Below are 27,787 nucleotides of genomic sequence, written 5' to 3' on the forward strand. Positions count from 1 at the left end.
TTAAATACCATTAAGATAAGATTTATTAAATGTAATAACATGACATATATATGCAATCAGCGAAATTTTTTACTCCTGTTATCTAAACGTAGCTTTCCTTCAATTAGTTTGTTTATCCTTTCTATTTGCTTCTTATCAAACCCCTTAAAATTATAAATGAAAATTAATTTAATTTAATTACATTAAAACTTGAAAGACAATAATTATTTTACTTCAATTTTTATATTTCTTAGTCCTTCTTTAGCCATACACACTTTTTGTTGATAATGAAATATTTGCTCTATGACACTTAAAATGTTTGAGCTAAATCGGTTGTCTATAAAATAAAATATTTAATAATCATTCCAGTGTTTTTTTTTTATACAGGTCATGATGTGGAATACATGAAATATTTAAGTATTCAATTTTAAAATTTCCTGGACTATGATAATTCAATTCACTTTTTAATAATTGACCTGTTAAATATGGGTGTGTGTGTGGAAAAATCATATTTTCAGCTCTTTGTTTGAGACTAGCCACTAAAATGAATAAAAATGTATTAGGTATTTAATATGTTAACTATACATAGTACTATAAATATTAAATATATAGCTATTTTAAAGATTTCCTGGTAGTAGATTGTTATGAATTTTAACAATATCTATTAAATCTAGTAAAAAATGTTATTGTTTCATTATTGAATTCTGTTAACAAATAATAATAATTATAATTAAATAATTCTGGTACAAAGTTATCAAGAAAGAGACTGTTTTGGAAAAAAATCAAGTATTATTTACAGTGGTGTAGGCCTGGGCCTACCCACTTTTCTCCAAAAATGAATATTTTATATTATGTTTTTTATTTAATAAAAATATTTATTTATAATCATTATTACATCAAAATATCGGGTCTACCCAAAAAAAAGTTGTCTAGCTTCACCACTGGTTATTTACCAGTGATGCTAGACAGATCTTGATATATATATTCCATTTTTTTACTTGAAAAAATGATAAATATTTCTTAAAATTGAAAACTTCTTAATTTTTAAAATACAATGTTTTTTTCATTAAAAGATTTAGGTCATTATTATTGGTTTATTATAAATTATAATAAATTTAAATGACAAGATTATAAGTGATAAAATTAGTAATATCTTATTAATTTCTTACATTCAATTGATGTTAACCCAGCACAGTTAATACTATCATTTGATGGACTATTTTTTTCTTTTAATTTTTGAGCTAGAATATCCATCTAAAACAAATTTTGTTTTTAAGTGATTTAAATCTATAGTTACTATAAAATCAAGTCCTGATTTTTTGTCTTGCATACAAATCCACACCATTCAACATATCGTCACAAAATTTCTTACTGTTATACTTGACGGTTTACTGGAGGTTTAAGTACCACTATTATTGGAGTACATGACCAATATTTTGAAATTTTCAGATTTTTATAGAAATATGTTATTTGTATCCAAACAAACTATTTGGTGTGAAAATGAAACATATCTACATGTTCCAATAGTAACAGTATACTGTGTATCTTTATTTCATTTATTTTAATAAGGGAACATAATTTTTGTTTAATAAAAAAGTCAAAATATGGAAGTATTTATGTTATTAATTTTGGCAAAATATGTATTAAAAAACGTGAAATATTTTTAAAAAAAATTACAAATTTACAAAAAAATCGGTATTTACATAAATTGAATTTATATATAGGTGCTATAATAAACATCTTAAATTATTATTATTTTGCATAGGTATAAGGTATATACACTTTAAAGCATTTTATGATCGAAATAACTATAAGACAAAGAAACATCTCCACAATTTTCAAACAACTATGCATGGGGACGGAGCACGCGAGTGGCAGTTAGTAATTAAATAATTTTATTATTTAAAAATATTTATTTTATTTTTTTAAATACATTTATCAAGAACTTTTAATTTTTCTTCAAACTAAAATATACATTTTTTTTAGCTTCTTACAATTATAAACACATTATATGTATAATTAAAGATGTTGATTTAATTTGTTGAGTTTAAAATTCCCTAACCTAGATAATTTGTAGGTACCTAATATGAAATATCCACTGATATTTTTTTTTAAATAAGTAAATTTTAAGTTCCAAAGGAAAAATAGGTAACAGAAACTTTTCACTGTTACTAATATTTTCATCAATATACTGTAGAACTATTGTAAACGTAAACCTACCATATTAAAAAGTATCGTTGATAAATGATAAGTGATAACAAAAAATGATTAAATAAAAATACATCAATTTGGTTATGGTTCACATAAATATTTTGTTAAATGGAAGTTCCACTATTTAATATGTAAATACTATTAAAAACATACCAAATATTCTAAAATCCTATTGCTTTTTTGTTCTTGCGTAGATTTCCAATCAATTTCATCACTATTGAGTTGAAATTTTGACAAAACACTCATTAAAGCAAATGCACCTTCATCCTTAATCAAATTTCTAGCCAAGGAAAGTGATTTTAATGTTCTGTTTGTTCTTAAAATCTAAGAGATATTTTTTATTATTATAAGATAGGTAGGCGTATGTTAATAATTACTATTAGTATACATATAACCTTTATGCCTGAGTTTGTAATGAGGTAAAGTGTTATACGAGGTGACAGGTATTGTAACATGCGATTTCAATAATACAAAAATAAAATAGTTTTTTTTTTATTATTATTAAATATAAAATACTTATTATAATATTATTAATGTCATTTAAGTAAAATAAACGACTTAAATAACTAGGTACTATATTATTTGTTTTAAATTATTAGGAAAAATGTAAAACTAACAAAAATATTGATAAGTGAGTAGGTACCACTCTGTTGTAAATTAGGTGTTGAGTTGGTCACTAGTATATACAGAAAGATGTTATTGAATGTTAATTATAAAAAAAAAGTTATAGATTGATACAATATGGTATAAATATAAACTATTTTTATTATTAAAAACTAATAATATATTAAAAAATGCAATATTTTCGGAATAAATTATAAATTATATCATCCTGCTATATAATATTATTTCATTGATTATAAGTACTAACTATTTGTAATCAATGCTATTATATGCAGATACTATTGATAGAACTTAATAGTACACGATTATCTTCACAAATTATTTTTAAAAAAATTGTGTGGTTATGTTTAAACAAAATTAATAATAATAGATGTTGGCTAAATTCAATAAGTGAGCTGATACTTAAGTATTTTTCCGGGCCAAAGTTTCTTACCCATCCGCCCCTGTATACTAATCTACATATTATAATATATTATAAATTTATAAATATTATTGATATACATATAATAATAATAATTTATCTGATAATACCTATGTATAGTTATAAGTTTATTACGATGCACCTGTGCTATTTTTTTTGCTCCTTCACATGTTATACCATTGCAATCTAAGTACAATGAATTCAATTGTGTTTTTCCACTTGTTTCATCCAAAATATCCAAAAGATAGTTAACTCCTTTATCTTTAAGTTGACAAAATCTCAACCATAATTTTTTCACTCTTAAATATAATTAGAATAATTTATAATATAGATTGGTAGGCGCCCAAAACATGGGTAGACATATAAAAAAAATGTAAGCAATAAATAAATAAATGTGGTTTAAACTTTAAGTAGGTATAGATAGGTACTTGATATCTGGTGTTAAACAGCATAAATAATTTAAATTTGACAGATTAATTCTATCAAGTACTAGTTCATGAACAAGACATTCTTCCATTTTCAGATAGTTGCTCAAATTGTTCAATATTTCTTGGTTAACTTCGAAATAAGTTAAGCTGTGAATGAATACATAATCTACGTTAATTTAATATTATTTTAACTGATACATACAGGTATACTATTATACATTGATTTATACTAATACAGCGGTTCCCAAACTTTTTTTTGCGGTGCCCTGCTGTAAATACCATGAAACACGGAACAAAAAATTCTATACATTTTAAATTATTTATTATAAGCCGTAGACTGTGGTGCCCTTATGAAATGTTTGCGGTGCACAGTTTTGGAACCGCTGTACTAATACATTGCATTTGTGATAATAATTAGGTAGGACTCAATAGAAGTGTAAATTATAGGATCATGGATATAAGTTAAACCCTAAATTGATTTTAGGGAGCGGAAGAATTTATAATAATGGAACTGTTAAAATGTTTAGTTCAAAGTCATGGGGAAAAACCTTATTCAAGTATTACACTAAATAACTAGGTACACATTTTTTTTTTTAAAAACGAGGGTCAATGTTAGAAATGTGTATATTTATAATTATATTTATATCTGAACGACCTGCAAATTGCAAAGCTGTAACTAGAATCAAATTTTTCGAAAAAGAAAATTAGTCCGTTCAATCTTTACTTTGGTAATTTTCTTGAATAGGTAAGTACCAGGTAAAGCTTTTAAATCATCTTCAGTCTTGCACATGCGGCTACCTACATCGGGCTACATTATTATATTAATAAGAAGGAATTGTTATAAGTTTAAAAGTGTAATTCAGTTATCCTACAGCGATGTATTTCAAAAATGATTCTTGCCATCCCCTCCCCCGTGTCTTCTTAGAGCTCAGTTCGTATGTTGCATCTCTTGTCACCCCTATAGGGCCTATACAATGGATGTATTAATATGTTAGGGGTTAGTGACATTTTATTCATTTTATTCATTTAAGCACATTAATTGTGACTATAAATAAATTATAATAATAATTTTAATCAGTAAGTAGTACTATGTAGTTCTATTCTATTAAGCACATTTTTTATACAAGAAAAAATGATTAAAACTAAAAAGGAAGGCAGGTACCAGTTATCTATATACATCTATAACGTATTGCAACTTGTAGTATGCGGTTTAGATTTTTTACCTCTACATTATAGTATTATACATTCTATTATGATAATTGATTGATTTAATACAATTTATTTTTCAAACATAAATAATAATACCTGAGTTTAGTAATAGTTTTTGATAATTCCTGTTCATACCAATGCATATTGTTATAAAGCTTCATTTTGCTTTCAATTTTCTTTCCTAGTTTTCAATAAATAACAGTATAATAATAGGTGTATTATTTGTTGAGCTATTATAGTTACATACTAAAAGCTATTAATAAAAAAAAAAAAAAAAAATAGGTGTATTATAATTAAAATGTTTAAAATTACATTTAATCTCTAGTACCTAATATGATGATTCTCCATAATTATTAAAATTATTATTTATATAGGTATTATTTGTATGTATTTATTATCCTTAATTATTATGTACCTACCTAGTGATTTTAAAAATTGTTCCTCCTTCTTTGTACCTAAGTAATCTTAATTAGATTTAAACTTTTGTCTTCAATAAACGGTTGGAAAGAAAATTATTTAATTTATCTATTTATATAATAATAGGAAGTTTATAAATAAATAAATATTTGTAAAAAAAAATTGTTCTATAAAGACATAATATTATATACCTAATATGTGTTGATAAAAATATTACCAATATGATACTCAATGGCCAATATAGTATATTAAGTATATGTATAATAAATTATATTTTATATTAAATATAATAATTTATTAATACTTATAATAGTATAATATTAGGTACATAGTACATAGGTACTAAACAATTTTATAAATAGTAAAGTAAATTAAAAAAACACATACCTACTGGCTACTCGTACATACATATTATTAAATTGCATTAGGTTTAAACTTTAAGTATACCAATTATTATACTCAATAACTACCGAAATAAGTATAAAACTTGTTCTTTATATTAAATATGTAATATTAAATTTTAACAGATTAAGGATGATAAATGTGTGTTGTGTCACTTGAATAACGCACAAATAAAATATTTAAACCTTTAAGGCTTTAAAAAAATATTACGCCGATCTATTTATTTTGAACCTAACCATGAGTGATGTATTTGTGAATTATAATCATATTTTATTATAAAATAGTAAAGCACTATATAATATAAAGAATATTTTTCTTACGAGTACCAAGTGAGTTTTGTTTATTATCCACAATTCATAAACCCACACACCGCATATGTATAGATTTGTAAACGATAATTAAAGTTAGTACATAAAGTATAACAATCTAAAGAATTAACATAATAATATAGGTACATCAACCATAAACCCTATATAGCTATTGTGTTTCATTCATTTTCTTATTTTACTACAAAATTCTATAGGTACCTACCTTTACACAAAGTACGTTTTATTTTGTTTGAAGTACCTAAGTTTTTGACCAGGCGTGTCCAAATACTTCAACTCATTTAATAATGTAACCATATATAGATATCGCCCATTCTTATAAGTATTACATAGTATATACACTTAAGATCTTACCAACACATAATATAAATATATTATTAGGTACCTACTGCATAAATTATGAAATTTAATAAAAAAATTATAATTTTTATCAAAAAATCTAAATCAAATAATAAAATGCATAGTCGAAAGATAAATATCCTATACTTAAATCATATTTTGTATACCTACTAGTAAATGTTTTTAGAAAAAATGATAAATAATATTTATTAAAACTTTATTTAAGTCTATATTTTACTTATCATCAGTAATAAAAATATTATATAAATATTCTATTGTTAGTTATGTACCTTTCATTATATATATATAAAGACATAAATTTATACTTATATTAAACAGTTAAACCTCAAAACTTAAAGTCTACAAGTTCTATTAATTATTATAGATATTTAAACTACAGAAACAAAATTTTCAATAACTAAAATATATACCTACTACATTTTTACATGCTACATTGTTATTTAAATTTGTATTTAAAACACATAAACCTGTTTTGATATCAATAAATTAATAATAATTAATTTTTGATAGCTTCCTAATTATATAATGATGTCAAAATATATATTTAACACTTGTTTCGTCCTTATTTATCTAAAATTCTAAGTTATACATAACATTATAAATTTATAATATTAATGCATTTATCTACATAATATAATAGAACAATTTATTTAATATTCAATATTCAAAATAGGTAGGTATTTATAAAATTTGAAAAATGAAAATAATATTTATTCTATGTATAAAACAACAAATATTGAACACATATAACTTGGTTTTATAAATGTATAATTTAATTGGGTAGTAAATAATTATACTGCCTATAGTAGCTAGCATAGCCACACAGGAATTATTAAAAATATATCTTTATTATACAAAAAAAATTTTTTTAATAATTACATAAAATAATAATCCATTCAGATTCAACAAAAATATTAGAGTTTTTTTTGTATATTTTAAGATAAATAGAAAAAAGTTTCAGATATCAGATAATAAAGAGCGTGTATTATGAAAAAATAGCAATACCAAAACAATCAGGTAAAATAATAAACGAAAACGCATAGAGTATCACGATAAAAAAATTAAAGGAACAAACAAACAAGTGAGCTTGAATATTAAGATATTAAAAAAAATTTTAAATCTTAAATACTTTAAATATAATATCTGAATTTATAACAATATATTTGTATCACCACGGTGTAAAAATCGTGTGGGAATTGAAATTGAAATTGAAAACATTATATATTTGATGAGGTTTTACAGAAAAGTGTATATTATTTTTATTTAAAATGTCAATAAATGTCACCTAATAATTTATATAATTTTTGTAATATTTTTATTCATTCAATTTCTTTTTATTATTGTTATTAAGTCTACACTCACAAAAATTAAATTGAAGGGAAGTTGGTGATCAAATAGCTAGCAGAGCAGCTGAGAGTTATATAATACTCCTAGTATTACACAAAATAATAATAGGTACGGTACACATTATATTATGCATATGAACTATGGAGGAATTAGTGTTGAAGTGATAAAAAAAAGCTTAGTAAAATTATGACAAGAATCTGTTTAATATATTATACTACGTATAATATATGTACTGACTGTATACTGACAACTTACAGGCGTACTACGTTAACATACGCATGCATATGCACTCAAAAATGTATAATATGGTTTATCACTTATTTAAGGAGGATGGCTGTATAATTAACTTAAAGCATATTCGTTGACCTTAATCGTGATAGATTTCAGTTACCGAAGAAACTGTCTATGTGTTAGTTATACTTGCCATCAGTATAGGTACGCTGCGTCAGGATGATTATTAATTATTATTATTTCTCAGCTCGGTTGTCTGTTTTAATTTTTATCCCATTACCCTCATATTATTATTATCGCTCATCTGGGTTCCACATAAACAGTTCGGTTTAATATTTATCGTAGGGCGACAACATTCTATACGTTGTACACACTTGTATATGATCGTATGTATACATAATATAGGATCGCGCCGTTAACCGAGTTATTTATAAGGCGATGACGGAGATTTATATTCCACATGGGTAAAGCAAAACAACAAACACGATGTATATAACCATTATATTATATGGCCCTACAGTACGCAATGCGTACGCTTATTCGTCATATAGGGCGTAAATTATATAGAAGCGATCCCTTGTACAATATTAAATGTAGTAAAAAGTGAGTAGACCGTCGTCGGACAAAAAAGGGGTCCTTTTTTTCTTTATACACATTATACGTAGTTGTGCACAGATGTTACCCCGACCGGGTCTGGCGAGTCTGCAGAGCGCGTAGGTATACAACAGTAGCAGTGTGTCAAGGGGACGAGGAAAACGTTTAATTTCTTTTTTACTACGAACATATAATATCATTATATATTTTTTCCTTATAGATCATCTCTGCAGCAGGTGATGTCATTTTACATATCCGTATATTGTGTATACATGCACATGCGGCGTGTCTGTTCAAAAAAAAAAAGGAATTCCCGAGAAAAGAATTAAGGTGTTATAACGAGACGTTTTTATTTTTTTATTATTTTTTTACAACTCTAATGTTATTTAAACGAATATACCGCGTTTGGTATAGTATACCTACGTATAGTGCACTGATGCATGTATATTTATCTGAGCTCTGACCACCTGCTGCAAGTCTCCAAATTTTACGGTCTATAACGACATCTTTGTTTTCGTTCATAGTTGTTTTTGTTGTTGTTTTTTTTTACATAACTTATAAACATAATAAGTAATACGTGTAATGACGTATTTAATGGTCGCAGTACACGGTTATACACGGTTTAATAACGATCTTTTTTCCCTTCCTTTTTTTATCGTTTCATGTGTTTATATTACAAATGTGTAATAATATTCTGGTAAAGTTTGCACACTTCTTTCAATAAAATATAAATGTATTATAATTATGGTGACCAGTGACCACTGACCAGACATACTATTTTTTGTAGGACAGTTCTTTTTTTTGATGCATGTCCTAGTGTCCTTAACAATAGTGTACATGAACAAAAGTAGGTACATGCAATTGTACACTTTTTTTTTTGAAAATATGATTTATGGCCCAATACATGTTTATGATTTTTTATAATTGTGTATTAATTTATATTTTATGGTTCGGCCTAATGCATTCTAATTGGTGAAATTGGTCGACATAGCACATAGTTGATTTAATTTGTAATCTTTTAATATGTTCCTACATATATAAACAAATTCTTGTACTTATTTATTCAAATTTTACACTTTGTAAACATTTTTACCTTTAAAAAATAAATAAAATATTTATATTTAAGTTTAAAAGAATTTTTATCATAAGGACACACATCAAATAAGTTAACATTATAATTTCAAATAATTAGTTTTTTAAGTAGGTAATATTAATAAAAATAAATAGAGTAATCAGACAAAAAAAACAATTTTTATAGAAGATGACCTATGGGCATAGCTATGATATGGGCAAAATGGGTATTACAGTATAGTACGCATTGTGTAATCTGGTCACCATAATTAAACTAATAATGTATAATTGGCCGTCATTATGGTACAACTATATTAGTTTTTAAATTTAATTTTATTCAGAATCGCCTACAATAGGATACACATAATTTTGATTTGTTTTCAATACATACATTTAAAATAAATTGTGGCAATATTCATTTTTTTTCAATAGCTCTTTTAAATACCAATAGAATGTCGGCTGTCCTATATTTTTTGTTTTATCTCACAATGTTTTTAAGTTAAGCTTAGACTTTTGAATTAATTTAAAAAAATATATATATAAATAGTTTAATTATTTTACATTTATATTGTTTACAATTTTCAGTTGTTTTTGTGTTGAATTTATCTGTCTATTTTTTCCGTATTATTATATCTATCCTAAGTAATAGCACAGATTATATGAAATATAAAATATATATTATATTTAATATAATCTGTGATAATAGTTTCTACGTGTCAATGACTATATATATATATATTATTACTGCAATGTTTTTTTTTTTTTTTTTTTAATGACTTGCTTGGTGATTATAATTATAAACAAATGTGTACCCATGTATAATACACAAAAACGCTCGGAGAGTTGAAGACTTCGGATAATATTATAATCGTCATCGCAGTTAACTATGCTATCGTTGTAAAAAAAAAAATAATAATTGTATTAATGTTTCTAAACATTTTCAAATTATATCTATGAATCATACAGCGTTCCAGTAATGTATATACATATATAACAGGTATATGTACTGCAAATACATTGTACACCGGCGGTGACCGGAAACCATCAACCCATTCATAATAATAATATTATAATATACGACTATCGGAGTATGATATAATAATATTATTATACTATATATTCACGACGGCGGCCGGCGATGCACACGCACGTCGAGCAGACCCAGACCAGACAGCCGGACCCAGTCATTCGGTCACGACGCGCGAGCACGGCATGTCGTCGGTACGTCGCGTGCACGGGACACCCGCAGTTGTAGCGATCGTGGTTTTTCGGTTATCGTGTTTGTGTGATATTTGTAATAACAAGTGATTATAAATGTTAACGTAGTGCGGGTTTTGTCGTAAAATTGATATTTAATTATTCGATTTTAATATCGGCTGCATTACAGTGTTTCGTTCCACAGACGGTCGTCGGCTGCAGTTTCGCGGTAGGTAAATAAAAATAAATAATATTTTTAATTAGGTACGTAGGTACATAAGTACATCCAATAGTCCTACTTATTCAAAAATGCACAATATAATATTGTAATATACAGTTCAAACAGTTCAGTACGCACCAGTTACACATTTTTAATATATTGTTACTATGTAGTATATTATTCGATTTGAAATATAGTATTATTATTTATTGTGATTATAATTACAGTAATATTTTTAATTTACTAAATAGCAGATATGCAGTAGGTACCTAATACATTTAAGTTGGGTGACCACGGACTGCCGTTGTGCTGCTTATTCTGGAAACGTTTAACGTTATAATTATTATGGTTTTCGAGTGTGTAAAAAAACGAACAATATAATATAATATATAAATTCAGTTAAATCATCTGTACGTGGTTGTTTTTTTTATCACTAACGTGAGTCATTAGAATCAAACTAATCAAAGGTAATTATTAAATTAAAACGGACTTTAGATGTGTGCATAATATTAATAATAATAATAATAATAATATAATATATGTATTATGTGTATTTTATTGTGTAAATGACGGTCGATAGAGCAAGTGTATTTGATAATAATAGACATAGGTAATTAATTAAAGTAATTTAACAAGTTAGATACTTATTAGTTTTTTATGACCTATAATTTATTAACCTAAATGGCTTTAAACGTTTTAATATATCTACTCATTACAGCTAGTATTATAATTTAAGGGGAATAAAATATGTTATATTTGTTTACCAATTTTAAATATTTAAAAAAACATTCAAGTTATTACTAAGAATATTATGGTATTCAGCCTATTCGTATCATATTTGGTTAATCGCAATTCGCAGTGGACCTTAACATATTGTGTATTTAAAATAAAATATATAATAAACTTATGTGACTAAAATTCGAAATGATAAACAAAACCAAAAATAAATACCGAGTATTACTGATTATTGACCAAATTTGAATGTACTAAGATAGGTACTTAATATTAATACTAACATATATCCTATTGTACAGAGTAATTTATGAAGAGTACTCAGCGCTCACTCAATGGTCAATCCCCTTTTTCCTTAAATTGTGCATTTATTCGAATTATTATTTTTTGAATTTTTAAGTATACTTAATTAAAGACTATATTCTTAAATTTTCGGTTTTTTTATGTGATTTAAAGGTATCCACTGGCAATATAAACTTATATTTTTCAAATTCTTCATTTTTTACAATAAATTGTTTATATAGAATAGCCCAAATTCGATTGAATAATTTCCATGATAATAGGTTTAGAAAATAAATGAGCTATGATGATTTTAAAATGTAACTAAAATTATATTAACCTTTTAACAATTAACATTTTATACTTGTAGCTTGCAAAAATGATTTACCTATAACTAGAATCCGGATTTATATGCACTAAAAAGTATCAAAATATGCCATATAATATGCATTTATAAAATTTATATTTAAAAATTCAAAGTTGTAATAATTATTACTTAAGTATGAAAAAAATATAAGATAATAAAATATAATGAAATATGAATGTATAAATAAGAACACGTATAAATAAATAGATAAATATTACTGTTTAAAAATAAAATAAAATATACAACTCAAAATGTGCTTTTATTCTTTATTGTTAAAATTAATTATTAAATGATATTCAAGTTTTCCTTTGGTAAAACTATGCCGTCTATTTGTTAATAAATGCTTGTACATCGAAAATGATTGTTCACAATCAACTGAAGTTATTGGAGTAAATTTAAAAGAGCTTAAATAATTGGGTCTTGATAGTTATTTGAACTATATATAACAACTATTATAGGTAATATAAAATTAAATATATTACATCGATAACGACGATATTATAACGATTAGATTACAGCAGATCCACTATTTTTTTATATACGATGGCATTACCTCAACTATTTCTAATGTTTATAAAATATTTTACTTATTATAATACATATTTTAAATTAAGACAGTTAAAACTGTTTCGCTAATACCACGTTATACCGACCAAATTTTTTTCGCGAAAGCGCATTCATTGAAATATGCAACAAATATGCATTTATAGACATATATGCAAAAATATGCAAAATAAAAATTTTGTGAATTCCAATTAGTATGATTCGTGAAGATTATTAACAAAAATATAAAAAAGTGAAAAGGAAAAAATATGCAAAAACATACAAATCCGGACTCTACCTATAACATAATAAATAATAATTAATACTTTCTATATTATGTAGTATAAAAATCTAAACGTTTTAATAAATATCTTTTGGGTATACTTGGAGATTTAAAAATTCAAAATTTGAATAAATGAAATATTAAGCGAAAAAAGGAAGCTGATCATGTTTGACGAATCATCTTGTAATGTATTAAACTCACTTAAGTATTCATAATATTATATTAATTTATTTAAAAGTTTGTTCCAGTCAACCTTTTATAATAGTTTATTTATAGGTAAACACTGATTATTTTCCTTATTTTTTAGTTTATGAAAGGATTTAGGACTGCATTTTGTATACATGTCAACATATAAATGTTTTTTTTTTATGAGGGTAGTTCACGTTAAAAGAAATCAATATGGTTTTTATGTTTAAGTTGTGAAAATTTCATAATGACTAAACGTATAATTTATTATATACATTTTTTATTTTTGAATTGTATATTATAAAATATTACGGAGTAAATATAATTTTTATGTTTATCTCATTGTTATTTATTTTGTAATCCTCTTCTATTCATGTTAGCAAGGCTCAACTTTTTCAATGTAAAAAGTGCCCTAGTGCCTATCGTACTAATCCCTAAATACATGTAGTGTATAGTAATCCACATTGTACCGTAGTATTCTTGCATCTCTCTGTATTCCTAAATAGTATTCCTAAGACACGATCACACACTAAGAAATTTTTTTTTTATCATCGTCTATTTTTTAGGTTTTTTTTTTGAATTGTAAATTTAGAAAGATCTTAAATATACTTTTATTTCTAATAAAACACTTATTTTCACTAAGCCTTAGGTATGTTTTTCATTTTTTCATTTTTTTTATTTAGGTATGTTTGTACCTACTTATTATAAAATTGCATAAGCAGTAAATATACAAAACAAAATAAAAGACATAGGTACCTATTCCTTATAATTCAAGTATATAAATATTAGTTTGAATTTTATAACTAGGTACAACAAATCACAATAAAATACAACTAATGTCCAAATTATCATACTATGATAAATTGATAAATTAAAATTAAATTTTTTTTATTTTTTTATTTTTTATCTAGACGATTTAATTAGAAGGAAGTATAAACTGTTCAGTTATAAAGTCTGTTTCTAAAAGATAAAAAATATCAAACAATAAGAACCAAATATTAAATAAATTAGATACCGTAATTGTTTCAAAAATTGTAATGTATTTAAATATTTTTGATATTTAATAATTATTATTAATTAATGTGTACAAAATATAAATACATGAACAATTATTATAGTCTTATTACCTGTTGATGAACTTCGTAATTCTGTCGATGGCATCGTTATAATATGTATAGTTGCCTGAGGCAATAAATATTTTAAATTTGCAAGATTATAATGTTTTAACGTTTGAACAATTTGTAATTATTAATACAAAAAATACAAAAAATACTCATTAAAAGCGTAACACAAACAATTTGCCTAGTAATTACGAGTAAATGTCAACAATAAAGTCAAAACTAGATGTGAAGTACCTAGGTGTCATTAAAAGTGATTGATAATAAACATATGTTATTCGAAAAACAAAACTGATCTTAAATTATTATATTTTGAATATTTACACATGGAAAATTATAGTGTAATAATAGTAATAATATTATAGTTATACCTTACTAATAAAAAATGTATAAATGAAAACAGTTAACATTATTATGCATCTAGCTTATACTTAATCTATTGTAAAAAATAAGGACATATTTTAACTGAAATATTAACATCTAATATATTTATAAGTTATACCAACATGAATATATTTTAATATAATATACTTAATTACATAAACAATATTTGTATACAAATGTATAAAATATATTAATGCTATTATATTATAAAATATTCTTTGTAGATTGTACATGGAATGGATGTAAATGCTAATTACTAAAAAATTTTGTTTATTTGTACATTGATGTTAATTAATGTATAATATAATATTGTTATCGCGTGGGAATACTGTAATAATTTAAAAATATACTCTTAAGTCTAAATTGTTTAGTTAAACGTTTCATTTAGAAAAATATTTGTTTAAAACTGTTCCAACAATATAAATTATTTAAGTACCTATATTGGCTATATTATGTTTGTTACATAGTTTTATATCTATTATCTTATATTTTACAATGGTAAATGCTATTTGTAATGGACGTTGAAATCAATCATGAAGAATTTTTAAAGTTTCTAATGCATTTTCAAATGTTATAAACTCATAACTTGTAATTTATTTAATTATTGAAACCTTAGGTATATTAATTGTTTACTTCTAAACGTACCTTTAAGGTATATTTTCGTTTCAGTGTCTGGATGCAGCGTCAAGCGTCAACTACCGATCTGAGTAAACGTCTAGACGTGGCGTCATAACTTCGTGCTGTTCCGCTGTTTGACGCTGCAGGTAACGGTATACCTTTAGGGCTTTAGAGATTTAAAGATTATCATCAAAATTGTCATTATTTTTGATTTAGTAAATTTTAGTTATCGATTATTCAAAGTTTATACTAAAATAATAATATGTTTACCTTTAATGCCTCAATACTTATTTTGAAGATAATTTGAATTAGTTTAGTACTATTAATATTATAGATACCTAATCAACACAAAAATAATTTGAATTCATTGAAAATCATTGTTAAGGTTTAATTAAATATTATTTTAGTATAGGCTATGGCTTTATAATAAATATATAATACAAATTTGGATTTGGGATTAGCCTTGCGTAAAAGAATACGTATTTTAAATAGTTAAAATTCTTTCAAAAGATTTAATCTCTATACCAGGCCACTTGGCTATATAGTATAAACTATAAATACATATTACATAAATAATGTAATATTGAAAAATGTATTGAATTAATATTTTATTCGTATTAGTTATACATTTTTACAGTATATATATATTTTGTTTATGAAGCAAAATTAATATTATAAGTTAAGTATGTATTATATTAAAGGTACAATGATACATTGTAAATATTATTAATTTTGTCCCTTTTTTTAATAATTTATTACACGATTGCAAATTAGTTGAAATTGTAAATGTATATTATTATAGTTTATACCATATTCCCCATTATTTATTTGTCATTAATTAAATTTAAGTAGACTAACAATGACTAATAGAATGACTTAAAATAACTTGCATGAAGAATATGTTGTATACATAAAAATGAACAGCTGCTACTTCAATATGTTTATTTCTTTTTACACTGTAAATGTGTGCATGATATTATACTCTAAATCTAAAACATTAGCAAATAGTTAGTAGAAAGTTTCACCAGGCATTAGATATAGTAAGTTAATTATAGATATATTTACCTATTTCCTATAATAATTTATTGGACATAAAAATAAAATACTCTTTTGTAGGTACGTATGATAATATATTAATATTACTATACTATTCAAGGCTAGATACTTTAAACGTCTATATGCATAATTAAAAGTCTGAGACCACCCATTTTCGAGTGAAGTTTGAGTTCATTTAAGAAAATAAATTAGTAAAAAAAATCTGACGCTTAAAAAAATTTATTTTTAGCATTTAACAAATTAATAAAACCGTCATACGAGTTAAACAAAAAAATGGTTTATAATATGATGTTTGTATAATAAATACCTATGTATTATCAAATGACCATAATTATATAATGCATAGTTATAATTGGTACTTAGGAGATTAGGGGGTATAACATAATCTACATCTAAATATCTAATGAGTTTTTAATCATTATTATACTTAATAAATATTTTTACGTATATATTATAGTCTGAGAAATATAATACCCTTTATGCGGTAAAAAATAAATATGCATTTAAATTGTAGGTAAGTATAGAGATCACTGCTGCAGTCACAGCTGAGTGGTCTCGAATTCTCGGTAATAGCTTACAGTTTATATTTTTCAGATAAACCTATCGTAATTTGATACAGCAAACCCTTAGTAATCCGAACATATATTTACTTAAAAATGTAGTGTGGTAAAATAATCATTTTTACTTCAGTAATATACATATGACATAAAACAATTGATATTTGTATTTAAAACAAAATTATATTAAACTATTATTGTTTAAAAATATTATTCTGAAATTTTATTTTATATATTGATATTTTGATAATTAAAATGTAATACGATACATTTTAACTTGTCAATGATAATGTAAACCGTGTTAACTCCGTTAACATGTATAATATATATTATGAATTAAAAAAAAGTTTTAAAAATAGTTTAAAAAGTATTTAGATATTAGTTAAATGGATTGCGTGTGATGGTACTATATATAATTTAGTTTTATAACTATAGGTACTATTATAATATATACTCGTAACCATTGTTTTTAATTATAGCTATATTTGTTAGTAGGCAAGGCATACATAAAATGTTTTAAACTGAAATGACAAGTATTTTCTATTTCGATTTCTTATTTCATCGTTCTCTCTAGTCTGTCTGCTGACTAACTTTTATTTTATACAGCAGTATGTGATTTTTTAAATTTCAAACCGGTTGCTCAGGACAACTGTATGCAGACTATAGAGTTGCACAGTGCCCGTAAATTGTATTAAACTAGAATAAAATATTCACTTGTAATTAAACGTAGTGGATTTTCAAAAACATACTAAATGTTAATATTAATTGATAAATTTAATTTAAAATATTACTATGTAGGTACCAACATAGAAAAGCCCGATTTAAAAATCACATATTGTTTATATGCACTAAAATTAACTCTTGTTTTAATTATACATTCCTAAATTACATACATTTAAGCACCTATAGGTACATCTCATATAATTTCGGGAGTTAATATAAATTTATTATAATTTATGTTAATTATGGAGTTTCAAATTAGAAAAATGAACGATTTTACAACGTAATTCTACTTGACAAACTTGCTTATTAGGTACATTAAGCAGTTATGTACCTAAGATTACTTAATAACTACTAACAGTTTCACAATTTTAATTCATATTAAATATATCGTATTTGCATTGTGACGATTTTATTTTAAAGGAAGATGGGTAATTACTTTATGCATATAAGATTTGTGTAACATTTTATCTCTATATCACTTACGACATAGATAGCCTATTGGATAGCTAAAAGCTAATACATTTTATCAACGTAATAATAATTATGTATAATACTTTAATACAATAAATCATATTATAATCGCATTACAATTTGTAGATTAAAATCTATACTTAAAATATGTATATTTTACTTTTATTTTTGCGCTATGGTTTGTTATCATTTGTCATTCATAAAATAAATATTAGAAAGTCCATCCTATGAGTGATGAGTCCAGTGGCATAAACTATAATTTCATAGCGTATTTAAGTCACGTGTTTGTATAATACACAATATATATCTATACTTTTATCATATTTGTATACATATTAAAATATATCAATTCTATTTTCACGTCGACACTTTGGGTACCACGTAACGAATAATAACGAAATATTGTGTTCAACAATCAACACTGATTCAGAACGATAACCATGTTATACATACCACCTACCTATCTAATGCATTATAGTATGTGTTATGTTTTTTTTTTTGTCTGCTTTACACGCAGCCATACAAATATTATGACGCGTATTTTTTTCTAAACTGTTGTTTTATTCGCCATAATAATAATATATACATTTTGATGTACAAAAATGATTAAATTACTCCGAACGAACAATTTGTAAATACATTTTTCTCATATTATATTGAGTGAAAAATTAACCCCATCGCTCTTCCATTTCACCTACGTATTCCTGCTTGTATATCGTATTTCCTTTTATTTTTTTTCCCGAAAAAAACGATTGGAAACTGTGGCTGAATAGTATATAATATGTATAATGTAAATTCATACATCATTTTTTATAATATAATTTAGTATACCTATTATAATACTTAGGAATTATGATTTACGAATCTGAGATAACCACTACAGGCAGCAAATTATATTTTTATGCGAGATCGCTATTATTCACTGTATACGAACTAATTCGGCGAAGTGCGAACAGCACGATCCACTTTATTCCACAGGTGTCGGGCACTGTAGTGCTTAACTTTTACGCGTATGAACTGCATATAACACAGAGAGTATAAAAATATTTCACTTTCACAAATATGTATAAGACATTAGTAGGTATTATTAAAAATATTTAATAATATATTATTTATATTGGTGTAGCCTTGGTAAATATAGAAGTAGGTACACAAGGTTAGGTACACTATAGATGAAGCTTCTCTGTTTCATAGTCACGCGTTTTTCGATTTAGATCGATAATATAAAGCATGGTTCACGTCCATTTTATCAATTAGTTTTGAAAAAATGTATTATTGCCGCTATTAATTTTATAGTTTTTTACTTTATTGAATGACAATGTTCATTTTTAGTTGTATATTCCAAAACATAATATGTTTTTTTAAGATTTAAAATATTTAAAATCCACTCATTTGTTGTGCAGTGATAACATAAAATTAAAAAATTAATATAGGTATACCTATAATATTATAAGCACCTATATTTCTGAATTGCAATTATACTTCAAGAAAATGGGTGGTTATCTTAAAAAGAATTACCTTGCATGTATTTGTTGTATTGTACCGTAATGTGTGATACACTCAACGACTCGACAAGTAAATCAACGAATGTTGTTTGGCTACCGAGTCTTCTACATAACAAAATAATATCATATTAACGTAATATTAGCGTTAGTGCTGCAACGCGCTGTGATATACCGGTCGGATGATGTAAATTAAGACGTCAATATTGTATAGCTGGTTTTAATATTCGTTCGTTCATTATGTATAGTCGGTTAAGAATACGGACAAAAAAAACACATTAAGGGTCTCCTGTTACGCCGAGAATATTTAAACGCCATTTTTAATTCCTTTTTTTATTCGGGTGTACATTTTTCTCTTTCAAATCACGGCCGCACACCACATGCCGTCCAGAATAATATCGAATTATTATTCGTGCCGAGTAGCCTATAGATAGTACCTCTCTCCAATATATTATTATATACTTGTATATTAAGATATACATAATATATGTGTGCGTATTCTTTTAATAACGAAATCACAGTGCAGGCATATATATAGTAATATATTAATATATATATAAAATAGACGATCGAGTAACGACAATATGCACGTATTGTATATAGACACGCGCTCAGTATAATATATATATAATATTATAAACTATAATATTGTAGGTATCTTTCTATATACTATATAGCAATATAAAGTCAAAAGGAAATTCCGATCACGCCTTGTTCCGGTGTTGTTTTCGGACACGGACAAAATTTTAAGACAATATACGCGACGGGCAATATCAAAATACGCACATAGCCATACATAGGTAATATAATTAAATTATTATTATTACATTGCCGTCGGTTTTCTGGCGAGGTTTGTACATATCACCCGTCATGCAGGAGTTGAACCAGGTGCGGGGTCGTCGGCGGTGCGCGCTGCAGACTGTCTCGACCGCTCGTCGGGGGAATTCTTTTTTCGAGGGTTGATGAGCGCGCGCAGGGTCGGGATAACTCATGCCCGTGACTTAGACGAATAGAGGTAAACGCAAAAAGAGGGTAATAATATATAGTATTACATACGACAGAATGTACACATGAGTCACTCGTACACACACACACACCATACAATACAAATATACCCAAATATGGGCGCAGACGGCCCAGCAATGAAAACCTTTTTTTTCCTATCTATTAACGGACTTAACGATATATTTCATTATAACGTCATCGTATGTAACGTTGTTGTTATTATAATATTTTATTCGTTCACAGTTATAATATGCGCGATGAATTGTTATAGTCGATTTACGTATAGCAAACGTCACTTTGGCACCATCACGAACACGTGTAGACCATATATATTATTATTATATCGCGAAGGGGCCGGTTTCGTGCAACGCGTACCTCCTACATTATTTATATACAATATTATATGTACTATATGTGTAGTATTATAAAATAAGGATGTTTCGCCGCAGTAATCAAACGAGAGCCGTTATATATAATACACCTATACGCGTGTAATATAGCCGTGGCGGTGGTTCCCGCGAAGGTTTTAACGTTTTTAATTTGGTAAAATAACCCCAGGCCCTTTACCTCGGTATATTGTGCTTTGTTTGCAGTTCACGTCTATAAAGATAGGATAATATATATACACATACATGGGCAGTACAACGTTCGTGCGGTATCCACTTTATAATCTGCTATATCAGAGATATATACTAAGTGAACTAAACACTAATTACTATAATATTATAATATATATGCATACGTTATTTATTCGCATTTTGTGTTATAACATTATTAGGTAGTGTATAATATACACTAAAATATAATTTTTAATTTTTTATAGAAAAACTATTCTTTTAACAGGTGAATTAGATTTTAAAAATGTTACAACAACTAAATTGATTAAATAAAAATATACATATATATTTGTTGGTTTATGAATGTAGGCAGAGAAGATGTATTTCATTCTAACCGCCAAAAGTCTACTGTGGGTCACTTTGAGCATAGTGTCCACCATTACTCTATTCACGGCAATTTACTCGCCGAAATGGCTCATCGGACCTACTGATTACAACTGTCTATCGAGCAAATTGCTGTCCGCTGAAAGTAAGTCCATACAAATTTAAACTCACGTCGTATTTAATAATATTTTATCTAAACACAATATCAAGCCGCAGGGACGGTCTTGAAAAAATCTATGCCTTAAGTCCATGTATAATTCATATTATACTATTACATTTTATCATATTTTAAAAACTAAAAAAAAATATGAATTATAATAAATATTACAAAAAGTGCATTCATAAATATTCACTTGTATACTGCACTAGTGCACGACTTAAATGCAATTAATAACCGTTGGATTTTGTACTTACACTTTTACAGCGAACAACACCGTGGACTCACCGTACTATGAAGTTCGCTGCCGTCCGTCTGTGGGCATTTACTACCGGTGTAAGAAAATCAACGGTAACCAGCACTGTGGTTCTTTCGCCGTCGAAGGACTGTCTACGGATTCGGCGATGTTCCCGTTTGTATGGAAGATTGGCTTGGTGTTGATGTCTGCTGGCGTTTTCGTTAGCTTTTTAATGTCTGCCTTGGCCGTAGTTAGCTTCTGCAAACAATCGATAAGCAAGAAAAGCGTATTTGGGATAGCTGGTTCCGGACAAGGACTCGCCGGTAATAAATAACAATATAATATAATATATTATCTAATTACCATTGAATTAGCAAGTATTGCATATAATATATATATACATATAGGCAAATGGCACCTGATATGTATAATATAAATTTTCGTGTTTTGCTTGTAATTATACTCTAAATATCTCTACTGGCTCGTCAGGTGGAGTACATATGATTATATATTCTGAAGAAATAGAATATTATAATTTATAAATATTGGTACCTCTAACCTCTACTATCATATCGTCGCTCTGACATCAACGCCAAGTTCATATAGAATCTTCTATGTAGCTCCTTAGATACACCTGATGATATTTTATCAAACTTAAAATTTCGTCTTTTCTTATAGTCCCAGAAATCATACTCTTTTCATATTCCTAGTTCCTACTCATTTTCCACCTTATGGTCATAACTATTCTCTGCATCATATGCTTCCTAGTCCTTTCATAAATAACGAGAAATCACTTTTGCCTTAGTCATAATAAGGATTTAATTTTAGTAATTTTGTACTTACCACTTTACGAGTAATTGCAATTTATTTTATATTTGATATTATTTATTAAGTCTAATTCTGTTGAGTAAAAGTGTAAAAAATAAAATAAGGAATCAAAATTACCTCATGGATAGTTTATATTTTTGTTTTAATTCCTTCTCATAAAAAATGAAACAAAAATATTTTTGTCTTCTGTACTCGTTTTTCAATAAGGGCAATAAGGCTTGCCAAGTTAATTCAATTTTTAATGCAGTACAGTTCAATTAAGTTAAAAATTAAATTAATAGTCATTATTTGAAGGAACCATAAGTTAAGTTGACAAATACAATTAACTTAACTTATAACTTCAATTAATAAGTTAAGTTAATTTAAAAATAATAAATGCTTGGAAATCTGTGGATAGTTGTTTATGTTTATATACAATAAAATGTAAATACGAAGTATCAATTAGCAAATAAGTAAATAATGACAAAACAAAAGTGTATAGATAATCGATCGTAGCAACTGGTGAGTACTAACATTACTTATTATTCTCGATAGATAATTCTGTTCAAGTTAAGAAACAATCGACTGCCGATTAATGTGCTAAGTCACGGCATGCATAGGTATAAATGGGATGACTCGGTGGGGATGACAAACGGGTGTTACTTGACCTCTACCTGACTAAACCTGGTGGCCGCCGACTATATGTTTCTTGAAATATTTAAATACCTACTAATAATAATACTAAAGCAGTGAAATGAATGGAAATGAAAAAACTGTACATGTTTGATGGTACCTATATCTTAAAAGTTAAAGGTAGAAATCATTAATCTATGTGATTATAAATTATAATCAACTATAACTATTATTATAATTTATAATAATAAACTATGAATTAAAACTTCTAAAGTTCTTAATAAAATTATAGCCAATAATTAGATATTATGAATATAATTCATGGACTCGTGGTTAAATCAAATTATTTAAGCGATTAATGTTTCTTCTATAGACTATATCATTGATTATAAATAGGTACTAAAAAAATAATAGCATTAAAAGTACCTACTAGTATTTATAATCAATGCCTGTATATAGTGTTATTGGAAATTATTTAATATGATAAATCAGTTTTTATCTATAAATAAAAAAAATTCTTCTTAAGCACCTATATTTTTTTCTAATAATATTTTCTATACTCTGCACACTAATATTTTAATTATGAACTGTAATAAAATACATTTCTGAGTAATACAAATATAAGAAATTGATTGAATTGATAATATTAAAAATGTTAAATTATTTTTAAGTTAACGTGGAGGTAAATGAGGAATTAAAAATTAAGTTAATTATAAAACTTAAATAAGTTAAAAATTATAATTCGTTTCCAGGATACCTATACCTACTGCCACAAAAGTGACGGACTACCACGACTCATGAGTAGTCTACATTTGTATATTATAATATTGGTATAATATTAATAAACAATCCTTACAATATTATATAAATTAATGTACCTATACACTAACATGATATTTCTATAGATATGAAATATATTAATATTCTGCATAGGTAATAGGCATAGTAATTAGTAGTGTACTCATTACGTACACGTTGGTCGATATAAGTAATTTCATAAGAATTTATAAAAGTAAAGTCATTGTATAGTTAAGGACGTTAAGGTGACCATATGTTTTAGTTCGAAACGGGACGAAAAAAGAATTGCACTGAGAAAACAATCGAATGTGTTGTCGCGCTGAATGTTGGATATTGCGGCTATTATAGTCATATAATATGATTCACCGCAATATTCATTTTTATCTTTTATTCTCACTTTATTTTTACCTGTGATACATCTAATTGTTAAATTGGTAAATAAAGAATTGTTATAGGAAATAAAAATTATTCATCAAAATATGATTTTTATTATTTTTAGAGCACACTTTCTGAAAGCGGGACATTTTAATGTAGTTTTCTCTAGGAAATAATAACGGGACAGTCAGCCGAAAACAGCACTGCCCTTTTAAAACGGAACGTATGGTCACCTTATGTAATGTAGTTATAGACTATAAGCTATATGCATAAAAAATATATAACCAAATGTAACGAATTATTTATTTTTATCTTTCAGTTTTACTTTATTTGATCGGTGTAATTTGTTTCGCCGCTGGTTGGGGTTCGGAACGCGTTGTGATGCTGTGCGGAACTCAATCCGTGCCTTTTGTTTCTGCGGATTGTACGAATGGTATGTTTCATATATAACCTATATATACCTATAATACAGTTTAATAAGAAATGTAAACTACTAGACAATTATAAAAAACAAAACATTCAAGAATAAAATAACACATAATAAATAGTGAACGAATTATTATGAAAAATTATCCTATAAGTTTTAATATTATTATAAACACAATATAAAATAATATATTATATAAATAGTCAAAACATGAAACAATATACACTATTTATTACTTATATACATCATAAATACAACGAAAAATGGGACAATTTTATTTAAAACAGGACGTATGGTCACCCTAGTGTACCTACTATTATTAAATAAATAGGTGAGAGTACTTTTTTTTTAATGAAATTGTATTTTACGTCACTATTCTCAATGTATTTCTTGGTACGCGGCTGAAAGCGGCGAGTAAAAACTAAAAAATACAATTACTTTTTACATTCATATTATTTACAAGTCGCAATGGTCTCTGCAGTTTTCCTAGACATCATAGTTTGAAATTTTCAAATTAAAAATACTGTGCGTTGTCGTTTAATCCGTCCAGATGTTGGAGGTAATATTTTAAGCTAAATCATCTGTGATGAGTACACGAAGACGAGGTACGCCTACAGATTAGTGTACCTACCTCATCTACTAGACTTTCGAATAGGATCAAACGATAATGAAATACAAATAACTGACATTAATTAATAACATAGTCTTTCATGAGCCAAGAACATCGTGGCAGCATTACTGCCACAGCCCACAGTAATGCTTTTGATTAATAAAAAAAAAATTGTTATCAACGTTTTCATTTCCGGATCCCAGATTACTGAAACTTAATTCAGATATTATGCTTTCGTGTTTCTAGTTCACGGGTGGGGATTTTATTGAATTTTAAAGGGAGAAGTAAAATAGTCCTACACATTATTGGTTAATTATAACATTAGAAAATTATTATTATTTTAATTTTAGAGGAATTGTTCTAGCTGCTATAATATTTTAATATGTAGTGTAACAATATTTTGCTGCAACAATGATAATCATATACAATTAAAAATAACATAATCTACGCATAGAAAATACCTCATAAATTATTGTACTTTTACCTTCTCGTTTCATTATAGAGTATAGACAATATATTTTGTTATGTGATTTTGTAGGATCAGGTTTGTACACTGCAGCTTTTGGTATTGTTCTCACTTTCGCCACTGCCATGTTGTCGGGGCCAGCGGACCGAGCAACGTCTAGCGATAAAGTAGCACTTCAACTTGAACAAGGAGAAAATATTGTCTTTTTACTATAATGTTATTTTATAAATGTTTATTTCGTACTTCGTGCACATGTACATAAAAAATTTTAATTATAATAGGTAAATTATATTGTTATAATTAAATTTACTTAATGCTTTTGTTACTTCAAAACTTATAAATTGTGTAAACGATAAATATTTATAAGCGATTTTGTATTTTTATTTTTTCATATTTATAAAAATAATTGTATACTCATTTTTAATGTGCTTTATTAATATTTTTATTTAATCTAATCGTGTCACTTTATTATTTTATACAATTTCTTGTAGCTTAGTAGGTAGGTATGTCGTCATTTAGTTAGATAGGAATTCGAAGTTCTACCCATGTTGGATCTATTCTAAGTGTATACGGACTATCGTCTCAAAATTCTACAGTTGCTAACAATCGCATTATATTTTGGTATTGTTCATTATTTATTTCAAATAATATTAATTTACTACACTATCGTAATAGGTATTTAACTATGATTGGCAAGGTGATTTTTTTGAATACATGAAATTCATTGTTTTTAAATCTTAGTAATTTACTTAGTACTAGAGCACTAGGCAGTTCTTGAAAATATATATTTATTTGACCTGAAAATTAAAAAATAATGTTTTACTATTTTTCATCATATTTTTTTTAGCGACTTATAGAAATGACATTACATATTTTTAATTTCATATTTGTAGAATTTTTTTTTTTTAAATATTAATCGAATTTCTAATGTGTTATTTATAAGTTATTAAATTAACAAATATTTAAAGTTTTGATGAGCGAAATAAGAGTTTTATAAGGGTCGATAAATACGCAAGAAAATATCTAAATTTTAATAAATAATAACAAATTGATTACTGGTTGTTAAGTCGATTCTAATACATCTAGAATTTAGAAATATACCGAAGAATATTCTTAAAAAAAAACAATAATTTTCTGATTTTCATAATTTATAAAACTAAATAAAAACAGTAAAACTAATATTTTTTAAATAATTTAAAATTATGTCAAATTTTTCAAAAATAAGTTTAAAAATAAAAATGCAAATAATATATATATTTAATATGGTCATTCAGAAAAACTAGCTTCATAGTCATAGATGGGATGTAAGAAATAAGTAGTAAAACAGGTCTCATACCTACATCATTATCATTATCTTGAAAAAATATAGAAATTGAAATTATAATAATTACAGGCGATATTTTTGTACATATAGAATAAATGTGTAAATGTGTAATATATAATATTATTTATATTTTATTTCTTTTATTACATA

At 26.0% G+C, this 27,787-nt stretch overlaps 2 protein-coding genes and 1 long non-coding RNA gene across 6 annotated transcripts; 1 reads left to right on the top strand and 2 right to left on the bottom strand.

Annotated features, from left to right (window-relative positions):
* LOC114123852 (protein NLRC3-like) lies at nt 1-14,717 on the bottom strand. The gene is made up of 9 exons (XM_027986982.2): nt 14,555-14,717; nt 4,969-5,053; nt 3,664-3,810; nt 3,378-3,534; nt 2,344-2,514; nt 1,149-1,233; nt 384-518; nt 213-316; nt 1-143 (listed from the first exon to the last, which is right to left on the bottom strand). The coding sequence occupies exons 1-9, from the start codon at nt 14,586-14,588 to the stop codon at nt 57-59; spliced, it is 1,005 nt and encodes a 334-aa protein (XP_027842783.2). The 5' UTR covers nt 14,589-14,717; the 3' UTR covers nt 1-56.
* Nucleotides 10,789-27,766, top strand: LOC114123854 (LHFPL tetraspan subfamily member 2 protein). Of its 4 annotated transcripts, none has more exons than XM_027986987.2 (6): nt 10,789-11,046; nt 15,582-15,693; nt 21,788-21,947; nt 22,227-22,520; nt 25,130-25,243; nt 26,386-27,766. In XM_027986987.2, exons 3-6 carry the CDS (start codon nt 21,797-21,799, stop codon nt 26,526-26,528), a joined length of 702 nt encoding a protein of 233 aa, XP_027842788.1. In that variant the 5' UTR covers nt 10,789-11,046; nt 15,582-15,693; nt 21,788-21,796; the 3' UTR covers nt 26,529-27,766. The 4 variants fall into 4 exon arrangements, with proteins under 4 accessions (XP_027842788.1, XP_027842786.1, XP_027842789.1 ...); XM_027986985.2 differs by having other exon boundaries at nt 15,599-15,693; XM_027986988.2 differs by lacking the exon at nt 15,582-15,693 and having other exon boundaries at nt 10,789-11,050.
* LOC126550825 (uncharacterized) lies at nt 25,154-26,411 on the bottom strand. The gene is made up of 2 exons (XR_007604857.1): nt 26,332-26,411; nt 25,154-25,271 (listed from the first exon to the last, which is right to left on the bottom strand). It is a non-coding gene; the product is annotated as an uncharacterized LOC126550825 (long non-coding RNA).
* Nucleotides 27,767-27,787: the final 21 nt, after the last annotated feature.

The sequence above is a fragment of the Aphis gossypii genome, chromosome 1 (genome assembly GCF_020184175.1).
Source record: "Aphis gossypii isolate Hap1 chromosome 1, ASM2018417v2, whole genome shotgun sequence".
Taxonomy (NCBI): Eukaryota; Metazoa; Arthropoda; class Insecta; order Hemiptera; family Aphididae; genus Aphis; species Aphis gossypii.